General features: G+C 44.0%; 1 protein-coding gene across 11 annotated transcripts; it reads right to left on the reverse strand.

The window, feature by feature from the left end:
• Window positions 1-55: 55 nt before the first annotated feature.
• tbc1d23 (TBC1 domain family, member 23) lies at window positions 56-18,929 on the reverse strand. Of its 11 annotated transcripts, none has more exons than XM_081717170.1 (20): window positions 18,810-18,826; window positions 17,674-17,746; window positions 14,902-15,016; window positions 14,368-14,473; window positions 13,524-13,728; window positions 13,217-13,340; window positions 12,952-13,076; window positions 12,659-12,705; window positions 12,467-12,570; window positions 12,073-12,195; window positions 11,603-11,695; window positions 10,767-10,937; window positions 10,336-10,378; window positions 9,942-10,042; window positions 9,485-9,624; window positions 8,274-8,318; window positions 7,314-7,402; window positions 6,729-6,864; window positions 2,064-2,258; window positions 56-1,550 (listed from the first exon to the last, which is right to left on the reverse strand). In XM_081717170.1, the coding sequence occupies exons 3-20, from the start codon at window positions 14,902-14,904 to the stop codon at window positions 1,466-1,468; spliced, it is 1,935 nt and encodes a 644-aa protein (XP_081573296.1). In that variant the 5' UTR covers window positions 14,905-15,016; window positions 17,674-17,746; window positions 18,810-18,826; the 3' UTR covers window positions 56-1,465. The 11 variants fall into 11 exon arrangements, 10 of the variants coding, with proteins under 10 accessions (XP_081573296.1, XP_081573295.1, XP_026863514.1 ...); XM_081717169.1 differs by lacking the exon at window positions 18,810-18,826 and adding an exon at window positions 18,007-18,121; XM_027007713.3 differs by lacking the exon at window positions 17,674-17,746 and having other exon boundaries at window positions 18,810-18,929.
• Between the last annotated feature and the right edge of the window lie 183 nt (window positions 18,930-19,112).

Genomic DNA, 19,112 nt, shown 5'->3' on the forward strand with positions numbered 1-19,112 from the left:
CAAATAAAGCTGAAAATTGGTAACTTGGGCTTTATGCAAATAACAGTAAACAAACTTGTAGACTACTTTTATTTATTACAACAAAACCCTTTACAAAGAACAATAATAGTTTCAACAGAAAAGGGAGTTTGAAAGCAGAGATATTGGGCAGAACACGGAAATGGTTAAATTAAATTACTGCAAACAGCAAGTGTTTATTAGCCAATAACTAAATTAACCAATAGCTGTAAAACAAATGGTAAATTTTAATCCACCCCACACTGAGGAAGCATTCCTTCTTAACTTGCGCTCCAGTTCGGTTATGAAGGAGAATCATGTATTTAGACATGAAATCACTGATTAAGAGTTAGGTAAGAAGGCCATGCTGGGCAGCTCTGTTGTGTGTCATCCTCCTGGTGTACAGCTTAACAGGAAAGTGTGGCTCAGGGTCTTGGACCCAAGCACTACTACTGGAAGTAGGAAGATCTGCTATCTTATAAGTTGTGTTCTGGAGCCTGAGTTTGCCCTTACATTTTAGAGTATATACAAATCCATTCAGCCCACAGACTTTCATCTGTTAACCAGTTTCAACTACTCCTCTGTACAGCTCCAAGCAGAGAGGGAGAGTCGTGAGGAACAAGTCCGTCATCGAAGGGTTAACTACATTTATGAGATTTCAAAAGGTATTTGAAAGCCGTTCACACGGGGCAACCGAAGTGTGTGTTTACGTCACACGTTGCCTGGAGCACTGTGCGGTTTACAAGGGTAACACCCTTCCATAATGACGACCATTACTGCGTTTGTGTGCTCTCCCATGACCCACAAAAGAATCGGAGTGAACATTCACCATTTTTTCCAACTCCTGTGACCCCACCCACTGGCACAAATACTGCTCTGATAAATACAAAGTTATCTCTGCTCAATAACAGATCAAAAGTGTACTACAGCAAGTAACTAGCTAAAGAACATGTATAAATTAAACACGAGGAAAACACTGAGTAACTCCAGGACTGGACCTCACATAATCCTGTGTGTCACTCCAGGGTCATCTTAAAGTCCTTCATGTATAAAACAGTGGATTAGGACTGAGGCCTGACACAGGTAAGCAAACTGACAGCAAGTCTGACTTACACCTATTGGAGAGGAGCTCTTGATAGAAATGATCACAAAAGCTGAGGGCTAAAGCAAATGACTGCTTTTAAAGCAGGTTTGTCTGAATGCCTCAGGAATTCTATCAACCAGAGATGCATGAAGCCCCTGTGTCCTGGCAAGGATCAAATACTGAACATCAGTGCTGCCTGGAAGAAGGATGAGAGAGAGAGAGAGAGAGAGAGAGAGAGAGAAAAAAAAAAAAAAAAAAAAGACAGAATGCGAGTGTGGAATGGTCCGTCTGCTCCCCTCCCCCGTGTGCTGCAAGGCAGGCGTGGTTGGAGGTGCGGCAGCATGGAGCTGGGGCCAACTCAGGCTCTCGGCACCAGTCGCGTGGCTACGAGCTCTCCAGAGCGTCCAGCACCTTCATAATCTGCTGTTTAATGGCTTTAGTGGCATCGCCTGCATTTGGTATCAAATACCTGCAGAGAAGACATCAGGCACAGTGGAATCATTTACTCATGCACAAATGCATCAAAAAAATAATAAAATCGCATTGAGGTTTTTCACACCGATTCATTTGTACATGTTTTGAGTAACCAGAGAAGGGTAGAAATTTAGGAAGTGTCATAAACCCTTTTTAGACCTCTCTGTCAACATATCTCGAAAGTGTAGTCAAAACATCCCTATCCAAAAGATGTTTGTGGCTACGGGCACTATGCCGTCCATAAGCATCTTCCCATCTAGGCTGAGCTTCTCCTTCCCCCCGCTGGGCAGATGGTATCTCGCTCTGCCTCTGTGTGGTGGGCCCATCACTGAGGTAGATCTCAACGGTGTATAACGTCATCTGATCTACTCGGACAAAGAACTATATGGTATTTTCCCAGATTGTGGGTGTGTATAAAGGACTAAAATGGTCTTTAAAGTGACTTAAAATAGACGGAAAGTACAAGGCATATTGGGCTTAGTGTTCAATCTTAGCGTCAAGTCTTTACCTTTCTACAGCCACGATCTCCACGCCAGCTACATTGTTGTTGCCAAACTTGAATGTAATGAGCTCGGGGTGCTTTTTCTTTGAGGTGATCTTCACCACGGAACTCAGGGCCTGCCGGGACTGGATGTAAGCGAAACCTTTGCGGGAGGCGATCTCCCTCAGACAGTACATGTGCGTGGCTGTAATCAGGAGGTGACTGCAAAAGGCAAAACGAATAAGGCTCTTAAACAAATGTGACCACTGATTGAACCCCATAGAGGCTGACTCACCCACTGCATTCTTGTTAATGATATTTTTTTTAAAAAAACAAACACCACACAACACCACCGGACAGGGAGGATTTCTATCACTTCTCCAGGTGCAGCCACAAGAAAACAGTGCTCAGACCATGTAATCAAGCTCTTGTAATGAGCCTCCAGCCTGTACATCTGTGGTATAAGGGGACCAGGAGCTCATTTATGCACAGAGGGCTTGGATAATCTGACAGGTTCCTTACCCCGAGTGAACTAAGAATGGAGATCAGTGCATTATCTTCACAATCCAAATGAACAAAAGTACTAAATGTTTGGGATTTTTCTGACTCGCCACCACCCCCTTTGCAGGACTAGGCAACACACACACACACACACACACACACACACACACACACACACACACACACACCTTTTGGCAAGAAGTTACCAACATTTATCACACTCCATAAGACATGCCATCACAGTGATGAAGATAAAGGCAGAAGGATATTTACGGAGTGAGTGTGATGAGTTGGTACAGTGCCACATGGCATGTATATAGTTATCTAAGGTGTTTCAAGAGCATTGTGTACAGAGTTCAGACGTGAATCCCATTTTAAACATCTGTCCGATGCATGTTCTGTGGATAACTTGTAGGTTAGTAAATTTTGGTAATACTATAATTTAAAATCATACCTATTTCTACCAAGGAGCAGGATAGGGAGATTCATCCATTGCTGGAGATCATCACACTCTTTGGAGAAGGGGATTTAAATTACATTTAGGTAACTGACAGGTGGGTGGACATTTTGATGCCTAAATATGTTAGTATTTAGTGGGATAGCTAGTGTTCAAATTGTTGTGTCAGTTGTACTCTTATTTACTGGGAGGATATTGGATTTGATCAACTGATAGAGCAGTCTGTCAACTTTCTATAGTCTGAATAGTTTAATTATGAGGATGGGTTTTGTAAGAATGGCATCTGCATATAAGATGACATTGGACTGGGTGTCCTTGTCTAGCGCCTTTTGTAGTGTGAAAAGTGAAAAGTAGTGCTTTATAATTAAATTCGTGTTTACTGTGGCCATAGGTGAACTATAAAATTTTTAGCCATTGTAAAAATTATTCTCCAAATCCAAGTCTATGTAGTGCAGCAAATATGAATTTTCAGATGACTGTCAAAGGATTTATTTCCATAAAATGTAACTGTGTAACTGTAGCTGTTTGTGATTTTTAATGGGATGCATAGATGAGCATATTGAGCAGTCTGCACATGTTTGTGTATGAACGTCTACCTTTGATGGAACCCATTTAAATGGGATGGATTAAGTATGGGATCAGTGTTTCTATTTTGTTTGCAAGAGCCTTGCTTGTATTGTAGTATCAACATTATGGAGGGATAGAGGTCTGAAACAGAGGGCAGAATGGGGTCTTTGTTTGGTTTGAGATGAATAAATAGTAGCCATATTCATATCTGTGGATAATCTCATATGTTTGATATCTGTTGTTAATCTCTTAAAGAGTAGAGCCAATATGGGGCAGAAATGTTGGTAGAACTCAGCAGGGAAGTCACATGGTCATGGGGCTTTAATCCCTAAATCATATGTCTAATAACAAAGACATTAATCTAAGGATATTGGATCATCTAATGTATGTTTTTGTTCTTCAGTTAAATCTTTGTAGGTTAACACCGAGGAGAGTGCTAATGTCATCCAATTGTGTGTCATGGTCTGATGAATATAGCTTTTAGTTATCATTTCTTCTGGTGTCTCTATAATTCTTCCTTTCTGAGTCTTTCATTACTGGAATTGCTTTTTCCTTGTTTTGTTTAATAGGATTTGATAAGAATTTTCCTGATTTATTACAATATTCAAATGTATATGTCTCAGTAGTAGTCTCAATACAGTTTTCTTATTTATAAGTTTGCTCATCTGGAATATGAGCATGTCGTCTGAAATCTCATCTACGTAATACGTAATCTCAATTCATTTTTAGCTTCATCTTCGGCATTGTTTGCCGTTATGCTTTCTAGGACTTTAACTTTTTTGCTCCAATTCAGATTCTTTTTCAGCATTTTTTATTTTCTTTATATGTGGAACAAGATATGATATAGCTTTCCCACTTTCCCATAATCATGCTGAAGTGGTTACTGGAGAATCATTCATTTCTAGGAAGCATGCCCACTCTCTTTTATCACAAGCGTCACTGAGCAAGGCTATGTTGAAGCACGATCTAAAAGGACTGTAGGTTCCCGATGCATGTGGTATGCCTTTAGCCTACTGCAGCACTTCCCCATTACAGTCCACCATTCTACCCCATTTTAAAAACCACAACCATCAACCCAGTCCCGAATGAACTCATCAGGCTATGCATGAAGGGCCATGACTCCATCAGGCTTACACCCACAGTGATGAAGTGCTTTGAGATTTTAGCTCATATTAAAAGCAATCTTTCTAGCACTTTGGACCGCCATCTGTTTGCCTACGGCACAAACAAATCTGCGGATGACGCCGTCTCCCTGGCAATGCGCCTGGACAGAATGAACAGCTGTCAGAAAGCTGTTTGTTGACTTTAGCTCCACCTTCAACACCAACATCCCCACCAGACTGGTCTCCAAACTAAGCAATCTTGGAATGTCGCATGCAACTGGATTATTGACTTTCTGTTAGGATGGGTGACCAGACGTCCCTCTCCCTCAGTCAGTACAGGATGCGGCGTTCTCTCATGCATGCTCTACTCACTGTACATATACGACTGCACTGTAAAAAACAGCTCCAAAACCAACAGCTATCTGCAAAATCACCAACAATGGTGAAGGACCATATAGGGAGGATGTGAAGCTCCTTCTGAGGTGCCCTGCCAACAGCCTCGTCTTTAACTTTAGTAAACACCAAGGGGTTGACCGTTGACCTTTGGAGAGGGAGCAGAGTGGCCGCACCGCTAAGCATTGAGGGGACGACGGTGGAAAATGTGACAACTCACATAATGTGACAATTTCACATATTGTCAAAATGGCCAAGCGATGCCTACAGATGTGATTCCACTGTGGAGAGCATCCTGAACGGCTGCACCATGGTTTGGTATGGCAATGCCACGACTGCTGAACACAAAGCACTGTAGAAGGTGGTGAACACACATCACATCCACTGCTCTCCCACGCATTCAGGACATCTACAGCAAGAGATGTCTGAGGAAAAACAGCAACATCTCTCCTGATCCCACACACCCCCAGCAATTTCCTTCTGCTATCCAGGAAGAGGTGCGAGAACACCTGCGCTAGAAACACCAGGCTCAAGAACAGTTTTTACCCATGACCTGTTAAACTGAGGTCACCAGTAATATCAACAAGAACAAACACACTCAGTACAGCCCTTCACAGATCTAAACCCCTGATCCTACCAGTTTACCCAACACTAAACTCAGGGACCTATATGCACAATGCACTTAATCAGAACACTCTATATTTGAATATTCAAACTAATGTGCACTGTGCACTTCTTAACATAAAATCTGTGATGCAATTACAACACTACCATAAATATACACACACGACTTGGCTACCTCAACATACAGTTCACTCCAATTTAAATATACTAGGCTGTATTCACTCATACATATTTACATTTTTAAATTTCTTACCAAAGTCTGCACTAACTCTACCTCTAGCTCCTGCATATACAGTGTATAGCTAATATACCTACTGTCTATTGTGTATTTATTAGCTACACACCTACTGTTGTGTGTCTTTACTCTATTGTTTTATTATCTGTTTTGTATAACTACACTAGAGTGATAGCTCAACACTGTTCCATTATACTGTACAACCATGTATTGTTAAAAAGACAAAATGGTATAACTTTATATTGGTATAAAGCTGAAATTAATCTTCCTGTAAAAGATAAATATCTAAATTTAGTCTGGCAAAGCGGTTGAACACCTTCAATTGTTTTTGGTTTGTTGGTTTTTTTTTATACCACGGATGTTCCATGTTATGAACTTTGACGGTGACACGTTAGAGTGTTATTAGTAGCAGGGTGAGTCAGCATTCTGATTCCAGGGTGTGTATGTGTGGGTATGTGTTGTTGTGTTTCTGAATGTGTGTGCGTGTTGTAGAGAGCAATTCTAGGTTCCTTTGTTGGTGTTTTCACAATTAGATGAGGACAGAAGGCAGTTACGACATGGGACATCTACAAAGCCTTACATATTTACGCAAACAGGCTAACAGGAGGAAGCATGTAAAACAAAGACAAATGGAAAGCAGCAGACCTGTAACATATTTGGTGTGAATATTTAGGTCATTTTGCATTTGATAGAAAATATACAAAAATGTATTCTTAATATAGCCATGGAGCATGTTCCCCCGCCCCCCGCCCTCGCCCCTATACGTGTGGAGCTTGTAGGGCTTCGCGCGTGTTCCCACACGCCTAGCCCACCTGGGGAACATGTGTCCTGTCTCTTTCACTTCATTGCAAGGGACATGGTGCTTCACGTCCGGCTTGTTAATCCACGTCTGAATGTTCACGACCTCCTTGCGGTCATCGTCCGACATCGAAGAACTGTCGATCTCATCTGGGGAGAAACAAAGAGGAGTGGCTATAAAAGAACCGACATGATAGTTGAGTTGGTTAATGTTTGACATGGCAGGTCTTAACAATAGGTCTTAAACAATAAAACCCGAATTGCATCAAACATCAGCAACATAGACAGAAAATAAATATGCATCATCTGTATATGTAGATCTCATATATAAAGCTTGTGTTCTCGTTTTGCTCTTGGGCAGCACATATTCCATACACGCAAGTGGGCGTCGAGGCTGCAGACATGTAACCATGCAGGTGCTGTCCTTCAGCACGTTAGTAAGCACGTGCAAGGTGACCTTAAGGTACCACAGCTCTACCGCTGCAGTAAGATCACTGCTTGGCTACCTTGATTCGATGTAATGAACGCAGGAGTACCAGATTCCCCATTAGAACACACCATTTACATGCAAGGGGTCACGTATCTTCTGGTGTGCTTACCCGTGTCATACTCCTCTTCGTCGCCAATGCTAAAGACAGGTTTCACACCCCGGTAGGGTTTACCTACTCTGTCACTACTGCTCACATGCCTGTAGGAAGACAGGAGGGTGTGTATGGGAGAGTCTTGCAGTGTGATGAACACAAATGTCTGAAAAACAAATACCCTTCCCCTGGTGCTACAATTAAAAAACCATCATCAACAACAACAACAACAACATCATCAAATGGTAGGACACATTTGCAAATGGCAGCAGCACATGGCCTTATCTAGCACTAGAAATAGCAGAGAGTAGTGTTAGTTGAAAAGAGAGGCAGATTAAAACTGCAGCAATATCTGAGATGATGACCAAAGTGTGGTGGAGAGGGCCACTGAGATCCATGTGCATAAGCAGGCAGCACAGTTCAGTTCTGAAATTTGCTCGGTTCTGAACACCTGACCATCCACCGCTCTGGTCATGATCCAGTCGCCATCGGCCCTGACCGAGGAGCCGAATAGGAAAGTCCTCAGAGCTCGGAGTGCAAGACCATCAGAACCTCTGGTTGGTGCAAAACGCAGAGAGGGAGCAGCCAGAGTCAGGCATGATGGCACTTGGGTCTACAAGGAAGCTTGTTGCAGCATGTCACGGATTCGGGAGAACTGCCGTCCTCCTAAACGCACGTCTGAGCCTCACTGGCAAAGCATGTGCACATCACACAACCTCAGCAACCCAGCTCAGAGAAGTGGGAAATGTTCCATCTCTGCTTATGTTAGGACTATAATGCTTTAATGAATGCACAAGTGTTAGTGTGCTTCAAAGTGCATGCGCAAGTGAGGGGCTCTACTGGACTGGAGGCTTGGGCTGTGCCCTGCCCTGGCCTCCTCTGTAGTTAGTTAGGTGAGGCAGGACCACCTTGGTTGGCAATGCAGAGGGCACCGGTGGCACTCAAGCTGAAGATAGTCAGTCGGCACCAGGTTCTTACCGATCAAGTATCCCCTTCTCTGGCCAGGGCAGTGTGAAAGACATTCTAGTGTGGAATAACAGGGCACGGGTAGGGGGCAAGTAGTGTTAACAACACACAGGGCTGGCAGGAAATTAAACACAAATCAGAAAATAATCAAATTGATTAGAATTGATTATTTGTAACAATATGATGATCATAAATTTACCCCACTGCTGCACTGTCACAGTAAAGGGAAAAGAAAGGCAAGATGATTATAGTGTTAAAATATTTAAAAGACCCAGGGAACCCAGTACAAGGGATCAAAAATTTTTAGAGCAGAAAGGGGATAAAACACTACTCAAAAACCAATCAAACTGGCTCATCAGGCCTAAATGAGAAATGGTATTGGCATGCTCTTAATATTCCAATAAGCACTCTCCATTGAGGTCCTGCTATCACAGACTACAAGGCTGACTATGCTACTTGAGCAGAGCAAAATATAACGGAACAATCAGGAAGAATCAGTTATACATCCGTACACGTATGAACCTACAGACGAGGATAATGAGGCACATAATTCTGGAATTCAGGCACCAGGTAAGCCTCCCTCACAGGTGCTGACAGAAACTTGAAACTCACCGTTCTATCAGGACGAAAATAAAACTAAAGGCACAGGCACAAATGGCTAGCTCAGTGGACAGCAAAACACTGCAGAGACTGGGTTGCAAAACACCTGAGTCTAACTATTAAAAAGGTAGTTGGTACTAATGTCAGTGTCTAATTGATGCCAGCTAATACTGGATACCTGGGGTCACCAAGATTTGTGCAAGACCATGTAATTTAGAAAATCAAATTTAAGTCTGCACAGTTTTGACATTACCATTGACATTTCAGTTTTGCCTTTATAAGAACCATCCCAATGATGCAAATTGTACTATGGATGCAAATTGTACATTTGGTTACAGTAAAACTTAAACCTTTACCCAGCATAAATATGATCCATTTAACATCAATAGGGGAGAAATTCTCGCAAAAAATAAATCAGCCATTTACTGGAATTTGGAACATTTACGTTACCCACTTTATCTATGTGCTTTGTGTGCCCATAAGAGGAAAATTGACCTAATTAGAAAGACTGAGGTTCCCTGGGTCTTTAAAAACCCTTTCTCAGATAAGAGAGAGAAAGTAGGGCACAACTGGGAACAGTGATGATGTGTTGGGATTAGGAGAGATAAACGTAAGGTGCTCACCTGTCCACTGGTGTGGAAGTGTTCTCAATAAAGCTAATGACCTTCTCTTTTACATTAACTGACTTGGACTTGAGGGCAAAAGTCATTTTGTTGACCAAGGATTTGACACCTTTGCCATCTCCTGTGTTATTCAGGTCCCCCTGTATGAAGGAAAGAAAAACAACAAGTTATAACATTTCAAATGCATTGGGGGAAAAACAACATTTGTAGATGTTCGACATGTAATGTCCAGGAGAGGGTGCCAAATTTGCGATTAAATAAATAAATAAATAAATAAAAATCTCAACCGGTAATGGTATAAAACTAAAGAGATGCTTAACAAAACCACCTAATCAAGACAGCATAATGTACCATAAATGATGACGTTAAACAAAGATAAAGATCCATAGTTGTGTGTTGTGAAGTAGATCGGTCTCTCACACACACACACACACCATACAGACAGAGCTAAACTCACATCCGCTGAGCTGCTTGGGGATCCTGAAGTGCTGACTATCCAGTGGACATAAACATTGTCTGGTCCCTCCACATTGATGTCTGCCAGATGCTGTTGAAGTGCTAGCCATAGACAAAACCCAGCAAAGAGCTCTAAATACCAGCCGAACCCAGCAAAGAGCTCTCATCGTCAGTCAAATAGCTTCTATCAACACACAAACACTCAACTTCTCATATGCTGTGAGGGCAGAAGAAATCTTTTCATCCCTGGATCTGATCTGCAGCTTAAATTCATTGACAATGTCTATGATTGTGCTCTTGTTTGTGAACCTGAGACATGTACATGAGAAAATCTTCCCATTTTAAACATAAATGTACACTTTGATGTAATTAAGTGATATACTGTAGCTACTTACCCATAAAACCACCTTTAGCTATGCTGACATATTCTTTGTTTTTCTACAAAAGACAAGACAAACATTGTTAGAACCCAAGATTTGCACCAGAAATAGATCATTTTAGTAAAGCTGTCAGACACTGGTTTAGGTCACAGCAAAGAATCTTTAACACAGCTCAACCAGAGAATCAAAGCAGTCAGGATTTGCTGACCAAACAAAAAGACAGACATTCACACAGCATCGGCCTCAGCGAAAGCACCACAGAGACAATTACCGAGCTGCGAGTCACCCAACTCAGAACTAGCACTAGGATAGCTTGGGTGCCACTACAGGAAGTCCTGACTGCTTTGAAAAAAAAAACAAGAAAAAAAAAAACAAAAAAAAAAAAACCATTTTCACTGGGACCCATGTGGTGGTGAAGTGCCCACTGGCGGCTGCATGCGTCAGACCTGCAGGAAGTGTGCGAGCACCATGTTCATGTACATGTCCTCCTCATCACGCCCACTGCCCATGAAGCACAGGTGCTCGCCGCTGGCCACAGAGCCCGACTCCAGAGACTGCTTCTGGGCCTCCAGCAGAGACTTCACGGACAGCGCAAACTCGGCAGGGTTGTGCAGCATCTGAGGACGAAGGGCAGAAGAGACGCCGTTTTGAGAAGAAAAGTACAAACACACAGTCACGGTGTGATCGGCTATAACCAACGACTGACCGATCTCGTATAGCAGAGACTGTGCTGGTCACATTTACACTTGTTCACCACACGAGGGCAACAGTGGCACAAACACAGCCACTCATGAACAGCACAGGTTCCAATTTTCCTTTGGAAAAATAAAATATTTCTCTTTATTTGGAGGTTTGTGAAAAGAAAAGGTTGTCCTATAACCTAGTGCACATTTTTGTGTCGAGATGCCAAGATGCTCTTCAACTAAATGAAAAGTTGAATAAAAAAAAAAAAACGTTTCTGCATGCCGGCATTTATAATTCTATTCCGTGCACTGAGAACAGTGCAAACACTGCACTGAAAACAAACAAAACTGACAGAACTGAAACACAGTGGTGCAAAAGAAGACAAAAAGAGGTGCATATCACAGGACATGCAGATAGGCAGGAGAACTCTTATACAGAACACTTTCAAATGCACACCGTCCTTCAAGACCAACAGGTTTAAAAATGACTTCTATGGTTCACAGAGTGCACACCTTGCTGTGTGAGAGGACCAGCACAAGACAACCCACCCCACACCCCAGTCCCTTCCACTCTCTTATCCCCAACATAGGCTGCCTACCAGGTCTGAGTCCAGGTGGAAAGCAGTGGAGAGGTGTCCAGCATTGTACTGCTCTGCAGGGCGGCAATCCACCACAAAGAAACGCACCCCCTCCTGGAACCAAGCAGCACAGCGCGCACACGTTAGCTGCACAAACGCCCGCTAGAGTGTTAATCCACATGCTGCGTGCGAGACAAAACCTGATACGAACGTTGCCATCAAATGCAACTGATGTTCACTGAGAACAGGGTATTACTGCAATATTCTGACAAATTTAATGAATACATTAAAAGGAATAAAATTAAAAAAAAAAAAAGCCATTGTGAAGCTATAATTTATTTAACAAAATGCTCCATGAAAGAAAGACCAGCTCAGCCATCCTAGCTCTGCCTTTAGAGTGATAGCTGTTACAGGGGTTTGAGTAGCATTACAGAAATATAGGAATGTAGGGTGTACAAAGGGTGCAGTAGTGCAGAAGGTGTAGGACGCACTGGCTGGAGCTGGTTGGCCTGCAGAATCTCTGGGACAGACACGGGCAGACACAGGGCCTGACTCAGGTCCATATCTTCCTCTTTCAGAGCCACAAGACTGCTGCCAAAAAGGTTCTGGTTCTCCTACACACACACACACACACACACACACACACACACACACACACACACACACACACACACACACACACACACACACACACACACACACACACACACACACACACACACACACACACACACACACACACACACAGCAATTCAATATGACCAGGTCTGCCACAGTAATATTAGCAGGCATAATCCTGTTAATCTTTTTTTTTTTTTAGGGAAGTAAACAATACTATAAATGTCTTCCAAGAGTTGAACAAAGGGACACAAACACTGTGCTCACCTTTCTGAGAGAGAGGGGTGTCTTGCTTTGGTAATATTGTGCCAGTGAAAACAGATCCTCAATGTCCTCAGCCTCCAGCGAGGTAGGTGACTGTTCCAGCATTTCTAGACAAGCACGCACGGTGACAGATCAGTACAGCACAACGTGTTAAAACTTCAAACCACACTAAATATGATCGGACCAAGGACTCACTTATGAGCTCGTCTTTACTGTCGCCCTCTTGGGTGAGAATCATGTCTCTAAACAGGCATGAAACACACACACACACACACACACACACACACACACACACACACACACACACACACACACACACACACACACACACACACACACACACACACACACACACACACACACACACACACACGACAGTTGCTCAACAGCACAGGCTGTGATGGATGAACCACTCAATACTGAAGCCAAATCAACACGCAACCATGTGCACAGTATATTTCAAACTACTCTGGCCCTGCGGCACACACTTGGCATTGACGAGGATGACAAGCATGAGGAAGAAGATGAGAAAGGGGTCGGCCTGCCGGAAGTAGACGTCCCACAAGGTCTGTGTGACCTCGGGAAGACAGTGGCTGGAGAAGAGGCTGCCCAACTGCAGAGACACAGAGTGGACCAGTTCAATGCACGGGTCAGTACTTGGCAAACCTTCCCAGTAATGTTACATGGCCTCTTCAGTGTATGAGGAGAAGCTGCTCATCACTGTGATGATGGAGAGGAGGAAGGGGCTCTAACCCAGCTCATGGCGTAAGAGTCTGGCGTGATTTTTTTGGTGTCGAGGAAGGAGCAGAGTTCAGGCTCGTGGTACTGGAGGAGGAGTCTGAAAAGGTGGAACGGGCGGCCACTGAGCGTACAGTCCCTATGGCAAGAGAAGCACAGGCATGTCACAGACAGAAAACCACAGGGTCTTTCACATCAGTGCAGGCGAGTGAACACAGGGGCTAGGAAACAGCAGCTGCTTCATAAGCTTGGCACGCCGCTGTAAGCTGAGGCTAGGTCTAGCTACCCTGGCAATGCGACAGACACACACACACACACACACCGAGGGATGTATTTATTCATGATGGCATAGAAGCAGTTGTAGAGGTCACAGCGTAACAGCTGTAGACCCAAAAGGGGCTTAAGGAGGTGCGGCCAGCCAAGGTCAGTGCTGAACTTCACATTGCGGGACTTGCAGTAGAAGGTGATCACCGCCTCCACATCAGAAACCAGGTCCCGGCCCTGCTCCACAGGCAACTCGAGCTGGTCTGTGTACAGGAGTCAGAGGTCACAGGTCAAGGCTACAAGCATGGGCATGGGAAATCCCCTTTCGAATATGGAAAGGGGACAGACAGACAGACAGACAGACAGACAATCATTCCCTCCACATCTGCAGTTTGTACTCTGTCTTGCTTTGGCCCTTGAAGTTGGAACCAGTAAGCAGAGACAGTTGCTTTGCCAGGTTCTCTCCCCGTCACTGGACATGCTACCCTGAGCTCTGGAAAGTCCCTGGACAGAAAGCAGCACACTGAAGCCTGATGGGGGCGGACAAGGCCTGAGCAGGGATTGGCTGACGAGAAGAACACGGTGTGGCTAGAGGCGCCGGGCTTTATCTGCCTGTGCCTTCCGAGTGTCTGAATGCCTTGCTTTCCCAATAATAACATTGCTTGTTCCACCATCATGTTCTTCATTTGGGTTTGGGAAAAATAATCTTCAAATCACTACAGGAACACAAGTTTCAAATATCTAAATTTATCAGAAAGGATTCAGTTATCCCTCTTGTAAATTTGACATGTCCTGTAGGCGAGTATTTAGTGAGCTCATAGAACAAAAAGAGAAGAAAAAAAAAAAAGGGGGGGGGGGGGGGGTGTGCATAGGAGATCAAGGAGATGATGAATGTTATTCACCTATAAGCTGCTGACTTCGGTTATGTACGAGTGCCTGTTCTGATAGGTCCAATGTTCCATCCCACGAGGACAGACTGTCTCCTTTCCCCGCCACGTTTAGAGCAATCTGATATGCACAGATACACACACACACACGCACGCACGGTCAAGGATGCTGTGAGGGTGGAAGAGACAGAGCGATGTGGGAGGAGCATGATGTGGACGAGCACGGTGATAGTGAGCTGCTGCAGGAGGCATCTGAATGGGGCCTGATGCAGGAGGCCATAAAGCAACTCCACACAGCACGTCCGGCCTCACTCTGCCCACACAGGCCGATTCAGGTTTCCCCTAATGAGCAGCCAATCAATACGGAGGCTCTCTGTGTCCTTCAGAGAGCAGCTAGGGCTGCCTAATGCCTTTTGGCATCTCTGCTCTGCTCCACATTATACACACATTTCTATCCTGTCATCTCTACATTTACTTCCTATGCAACCATAACGTGTTAAGATCTTAGTGCTGTGTACATACCACACATGCACACACTCACCCACTTACCATCCAAAGCTTGGCCCTTTGAGGAGGCGACAGGTCTTGGATCTGGATAACACCATCCAGCCCAGAGTCAACATCGTCACCTGCAGAATCCAGAGCCTCAGCCAGGTCCTGGTCCCTACACACACACACACACACACACACACACACACACACACACACACACACACACACACACACACACACACACACACACACACACACACACACACACACACACAAAGAGAGGGGGGGAAAAATAAAAAGAAATTTACTAAAACTCATTTAATTAATAAATAAATAAAATTACACAATATACCACAGTACATAATATATAGCATTTTTATTAATGTCAAATTAATAAGTAATCCTTAAGCAAACATATTAAAACAACCCCAAATGAAACAATGTAACTTTTTTTTTTTCTTTCTCTAATCCTGTCAATAGAAGACAGTAGCCCAGCTCAAACCTCCCCGAGAACTGAGTGGAGGACATTCAGGCTAATGAACAGTGGGGCGACAGCTCCTCAGCACGGTCACTGCTTGCACCGGTGTGGCTGTAGGACTCAGTCACAGCGCCCCACAGCCAGCCACACCTCTACAGTCGCACTGCATCACAGCCAGACTGCCCTCAGCAAGCCACACCACCCCACAGTGGGAGCAGGAAGCAGGTAGGTGCCTGGGGAGACACGGTTATGCCCTGCTGTCAACATGAATGAATATGGGCTACTTGTTCTGCATGGAAAAAAAAATGTAAAAGAACTGTTTGCCTGAAGTGCAGATTTAAAGCTATTACTCTGTCACTTTTATGGAAAATCCCATCAGACTAGTCTTGGGAAAATGGCAGAGAGAGCAAAGGGGGGGGGGGGGGGAGAAGGAAAGAAATGAGAGAGAGGAAAAAAAAAATCAGCGATTTACTGGCAGACACAAGAAGTAGGTGTTAGAGGATCATACTCTGGTGTGTGAGAACATGCCTGCAGGTCAGGCGCGACGGACATGACGGGTGATGAACCCAAAGCTTTAGCACACGCCTCCCTCAGCTGGGCTCAGTGTTCTAAATCAGCACAAGCCTGACACCATCTGCCACTGGGCACAACAAAACTCCTAACAAAGACACTCTTCCCACACCCTTCTCATCACACACACACATAAAATCTCCCTTTTCTGTTCACACAACAATGTCCGTCACTCACAGTTGACAAAGTGGCTCCACCAGAGCAGCATAACCCCGAGAGCCAACAAAGGAGAAGGCAGCCATTGTAGACCTGAAAAGGGGAAACAGGCAGTCCGTCCCGCAGAGCAGGGAGCTGTGAGAAGCCCAAACAGAGACATACAAAACAGTGCAGCACTGGCTGCATTTCCTGGTCTACCTGAGGAACTGGGGCTTGTTTAAACAAACAGTCACTGTACCTACATGCACATGCACACACGCACACACAGCTGAATGCCATCACTTCCAACATCATTGCCTGATACAGAAGTGCTACACATCCAGACAGGACAGGACATGCAACAGCAGACCAGATAAGGTGGTATTTATTTACCAAACAGATGCTTTAACATCTGATATTTTCTGATTTATACATTAAAAAAAATGGATTAAAAAAAAAGAAAGAAAAAAAAAAAAAAAAGAGAGAGAGGCAACGTGGTTACAGCTCAACAAGAACCGAAACAATACTCATGGTGTCCATTACATTAACTTTTGCACCTGATACAAAATATTTTGCATTGCACTGTGCAGCAGTAAGTCTCTCACTGACAGCTATGGAGGATGAATCTGACTGGTTGTGTGCACCAAAAAACAGAAATCTGAGCCATGTGGATTCAACACAACTATTTGACTGATGAGAGCAATATGACTGAAGTATTCAAAACAGGATCTCCCTTCCCCATGTGCTGGGATGGTTCTCTCTGCAGCAAGTGGAAGTTAAGCTTTTTTGCAGCAGCGAATGGCCTCGAGATTCTTGGGTTCTCAATTAGTTCAATTCAGGTTCTCGAGTTTGGGTTCATGGGTTTTGGAATTCAGGTTACCTGGCACAGCTCCCAAAGTGCAGTCCCATCTTCTTCCCTGTCACTCGACCTTCCATGAAACACCAGCATTAAAGGCATCCACTCCAGAAGCAGACGTCAGTGGTGGAAATCATTTTTCCATTTTGTGATTATTATTACTGGAGTCTGCTTAAGAGTCAAACTGAGCCTGCAAGCTGTTTTGGTTTTTTTTGGCCAAGTTTCATCTGAGATACAGAAAGATAAACTCCTGGGAGCAAGGGTCATTTCATCCATGTACCCATCTCTTTAATCTGTTCGTTTCCCCTCTCTCTCAAAATCATGCATAAACGTTTGAATTCATGTACTGATGACACATATGCCCTTTGTAAGTCAAAAGGTACATGAATAGTCTAATTAATAATGCAAATGTATGTTTTCTGATAACCAGTTAGATTAAGAGTTCTTTGTTCTCAATGATGCAGCGACCTGTATCTTATAAAATTTATGTTCTGTATGTCTCTCCCAAGTCCATTACTGCAACAAATAAATACTAATCTGAGCAACTTGCAATCTCTGCTGATTGTTTTCTACACACTAGACAGCAGAAAATGCACCACCCTTTCCTGACTCATTGTAGCAAAAGATCAATGACTTGGATGCCCTGGTCATTAAGTGCAGATTATCATCTCAAAGAGAAAATAATCTTGGTTAGAATTTGAAGACAGAAAGTAAATCTTAATTCTATCCTGTTAATGACATGCTTTCTCTCTCTCTCACACACACACACACACACACACTGTTCACTCACTCTCTTCCTCAGCCACCACTCTGTGTTCTACGTGCATACAGAGGCATGCCCGTGTCATCCATATTCAGCAACACTGCAAGGAAATACAAGGATTAGACCACACCTTCTGATAGGCTTCCATAGGCAACTCTTCCACCAATCTCCCCAATTTGCCCATCCATCTCACATTTCAACCACACACTGATTTTAAAATACAAAAGGTTTTAAAGGGGCGTTTCACCAGTTTTCAGTGAAATATGATTCAATTCAAGAAATGCATCATCACTCTGGCTTGAGTACATAAAAACAAAACCACTGTTTAGGAATCACTGACATCAGCTGGTGATGATGCACCTGAATACTTGGAAGTCGGAACTCAGCAAGACAACTGAGCAGATATGCGCCGGAGTCCTCGGTGAAGAGCAAACCACGCGGGTCTCTCGTCCTCCTGGGACGAAATACACTACAACTGAAGGGGAGAAACACTTTCTAAAGAAACTACAGGCGCGTTTTCAGAGAGATTTCACCAAAGCCAAAGCTAAGTAACGAGACAAGACGGACTTCTCCGATAGATCCTAGGTTTGCTGCCACGCAGGCATAGGCAACCACCTGATCGAAACCATAATGGAAAAAAAGTGACCTTTGATACTGGGGACAGGTCGTATTTCTCACCGTGACGCTAAGCATCGATAACAATATATTTAAGAAAGCGATCTGAAGCAAACTCCGCACTCACAACCACGTAGTATAACCAAGGAACATGTTAGGTAGCCAGCTAGCTAAATAATGCAGTAACGCTAACGCTAGCCTGCTAACCTAGTTACATCATCAGATGAAGCTAACAGGCTAACGCCACTTGACAGCTATTAAAAGAGAATATTAGATTATAAAGGCATTATAACGCAAGATTACATTATAAGACTGATAAAGACTGAGACAGCCTCTGCTGACACGAAGAGCACGAAGGTAAATGTTTATGTTGTGGAGTTACAGGCTAAGTTCTCGCAGCTAGCTGGTCTCTTCTAAACCAGGACAGCCGGGTAACACCGCAGGGTCACGTAACATCGCCCTGTGTTTCGAGCTGGCGAAATCATTTCGTTTCAGTGCCTCCATTCGCCACTCCTGGCCTGACTGGACCTGAAAGTGTACTCCCTTACCAGCTGCCTCGGAGACCGTCCTCTGCAGCGTCCGCCATTGCTGGGTTCACGCACACGTCACTCTGCCGTAAATAGCAGCGCGGTGTCGCGAGGAGGGTTTGACACTTGTTGCCACATGAAATGCTGCTTCCATAAACCAGATAAATCGGTGAGCCGAGTGCACGGTAGGATAACCTGGCCTGGTCTACTTGTCCTGATAGCTACTGGAGCTACCAGTGCACGGGTTAAGCACAGGTTAGATTTCTGACCACTACCTGTCAATGAAGGTAAAGGCAACATACCTTTTCACTCAAAAAACAGACT

The sequence above is a fragment of the Electrophorus electricus genome, chromosome 7 (genome assembly GCF_041902795.1).
Source record: "Electrophorus electricus isolate QZ-2024a chromosome 7, ASM4190279v1, whole genome shotgun sequence".
Classification (NCBI taxonomy): Eukaryota; Metazoa; Chordata; class Actinopteri; order Gymnotiformes; family Gymnotidae; genus Electrophorus; species Electrophorus electricus.

Excerpts from the sequence above, each read along its gene's own strand:
- tbc1d23 (XM_027007710.3), bottom strand. The coding sequence starts at position 16,134 with ATGGCTGCCTTCTCCTTTGTTGGCTCTCGGGGTTATGCTGCTCTGGTG. Across the intron at positions 12,571-12,658 it reads CAGTAAAGACGAGCTCATAA|AAATGCTGGAACAGTCACCT; the intron begins GTGAGTCCTTGG and ends GTGCTTGTCTAG. Across the intron at positions 12,196-12,466 it reads CACCCCTCTCTCTCAGAAAG|GAGAACCAGAACCTTTTTGG; the intron begins GTGAGCACAGTG and ends GTGTGTGTGTAG.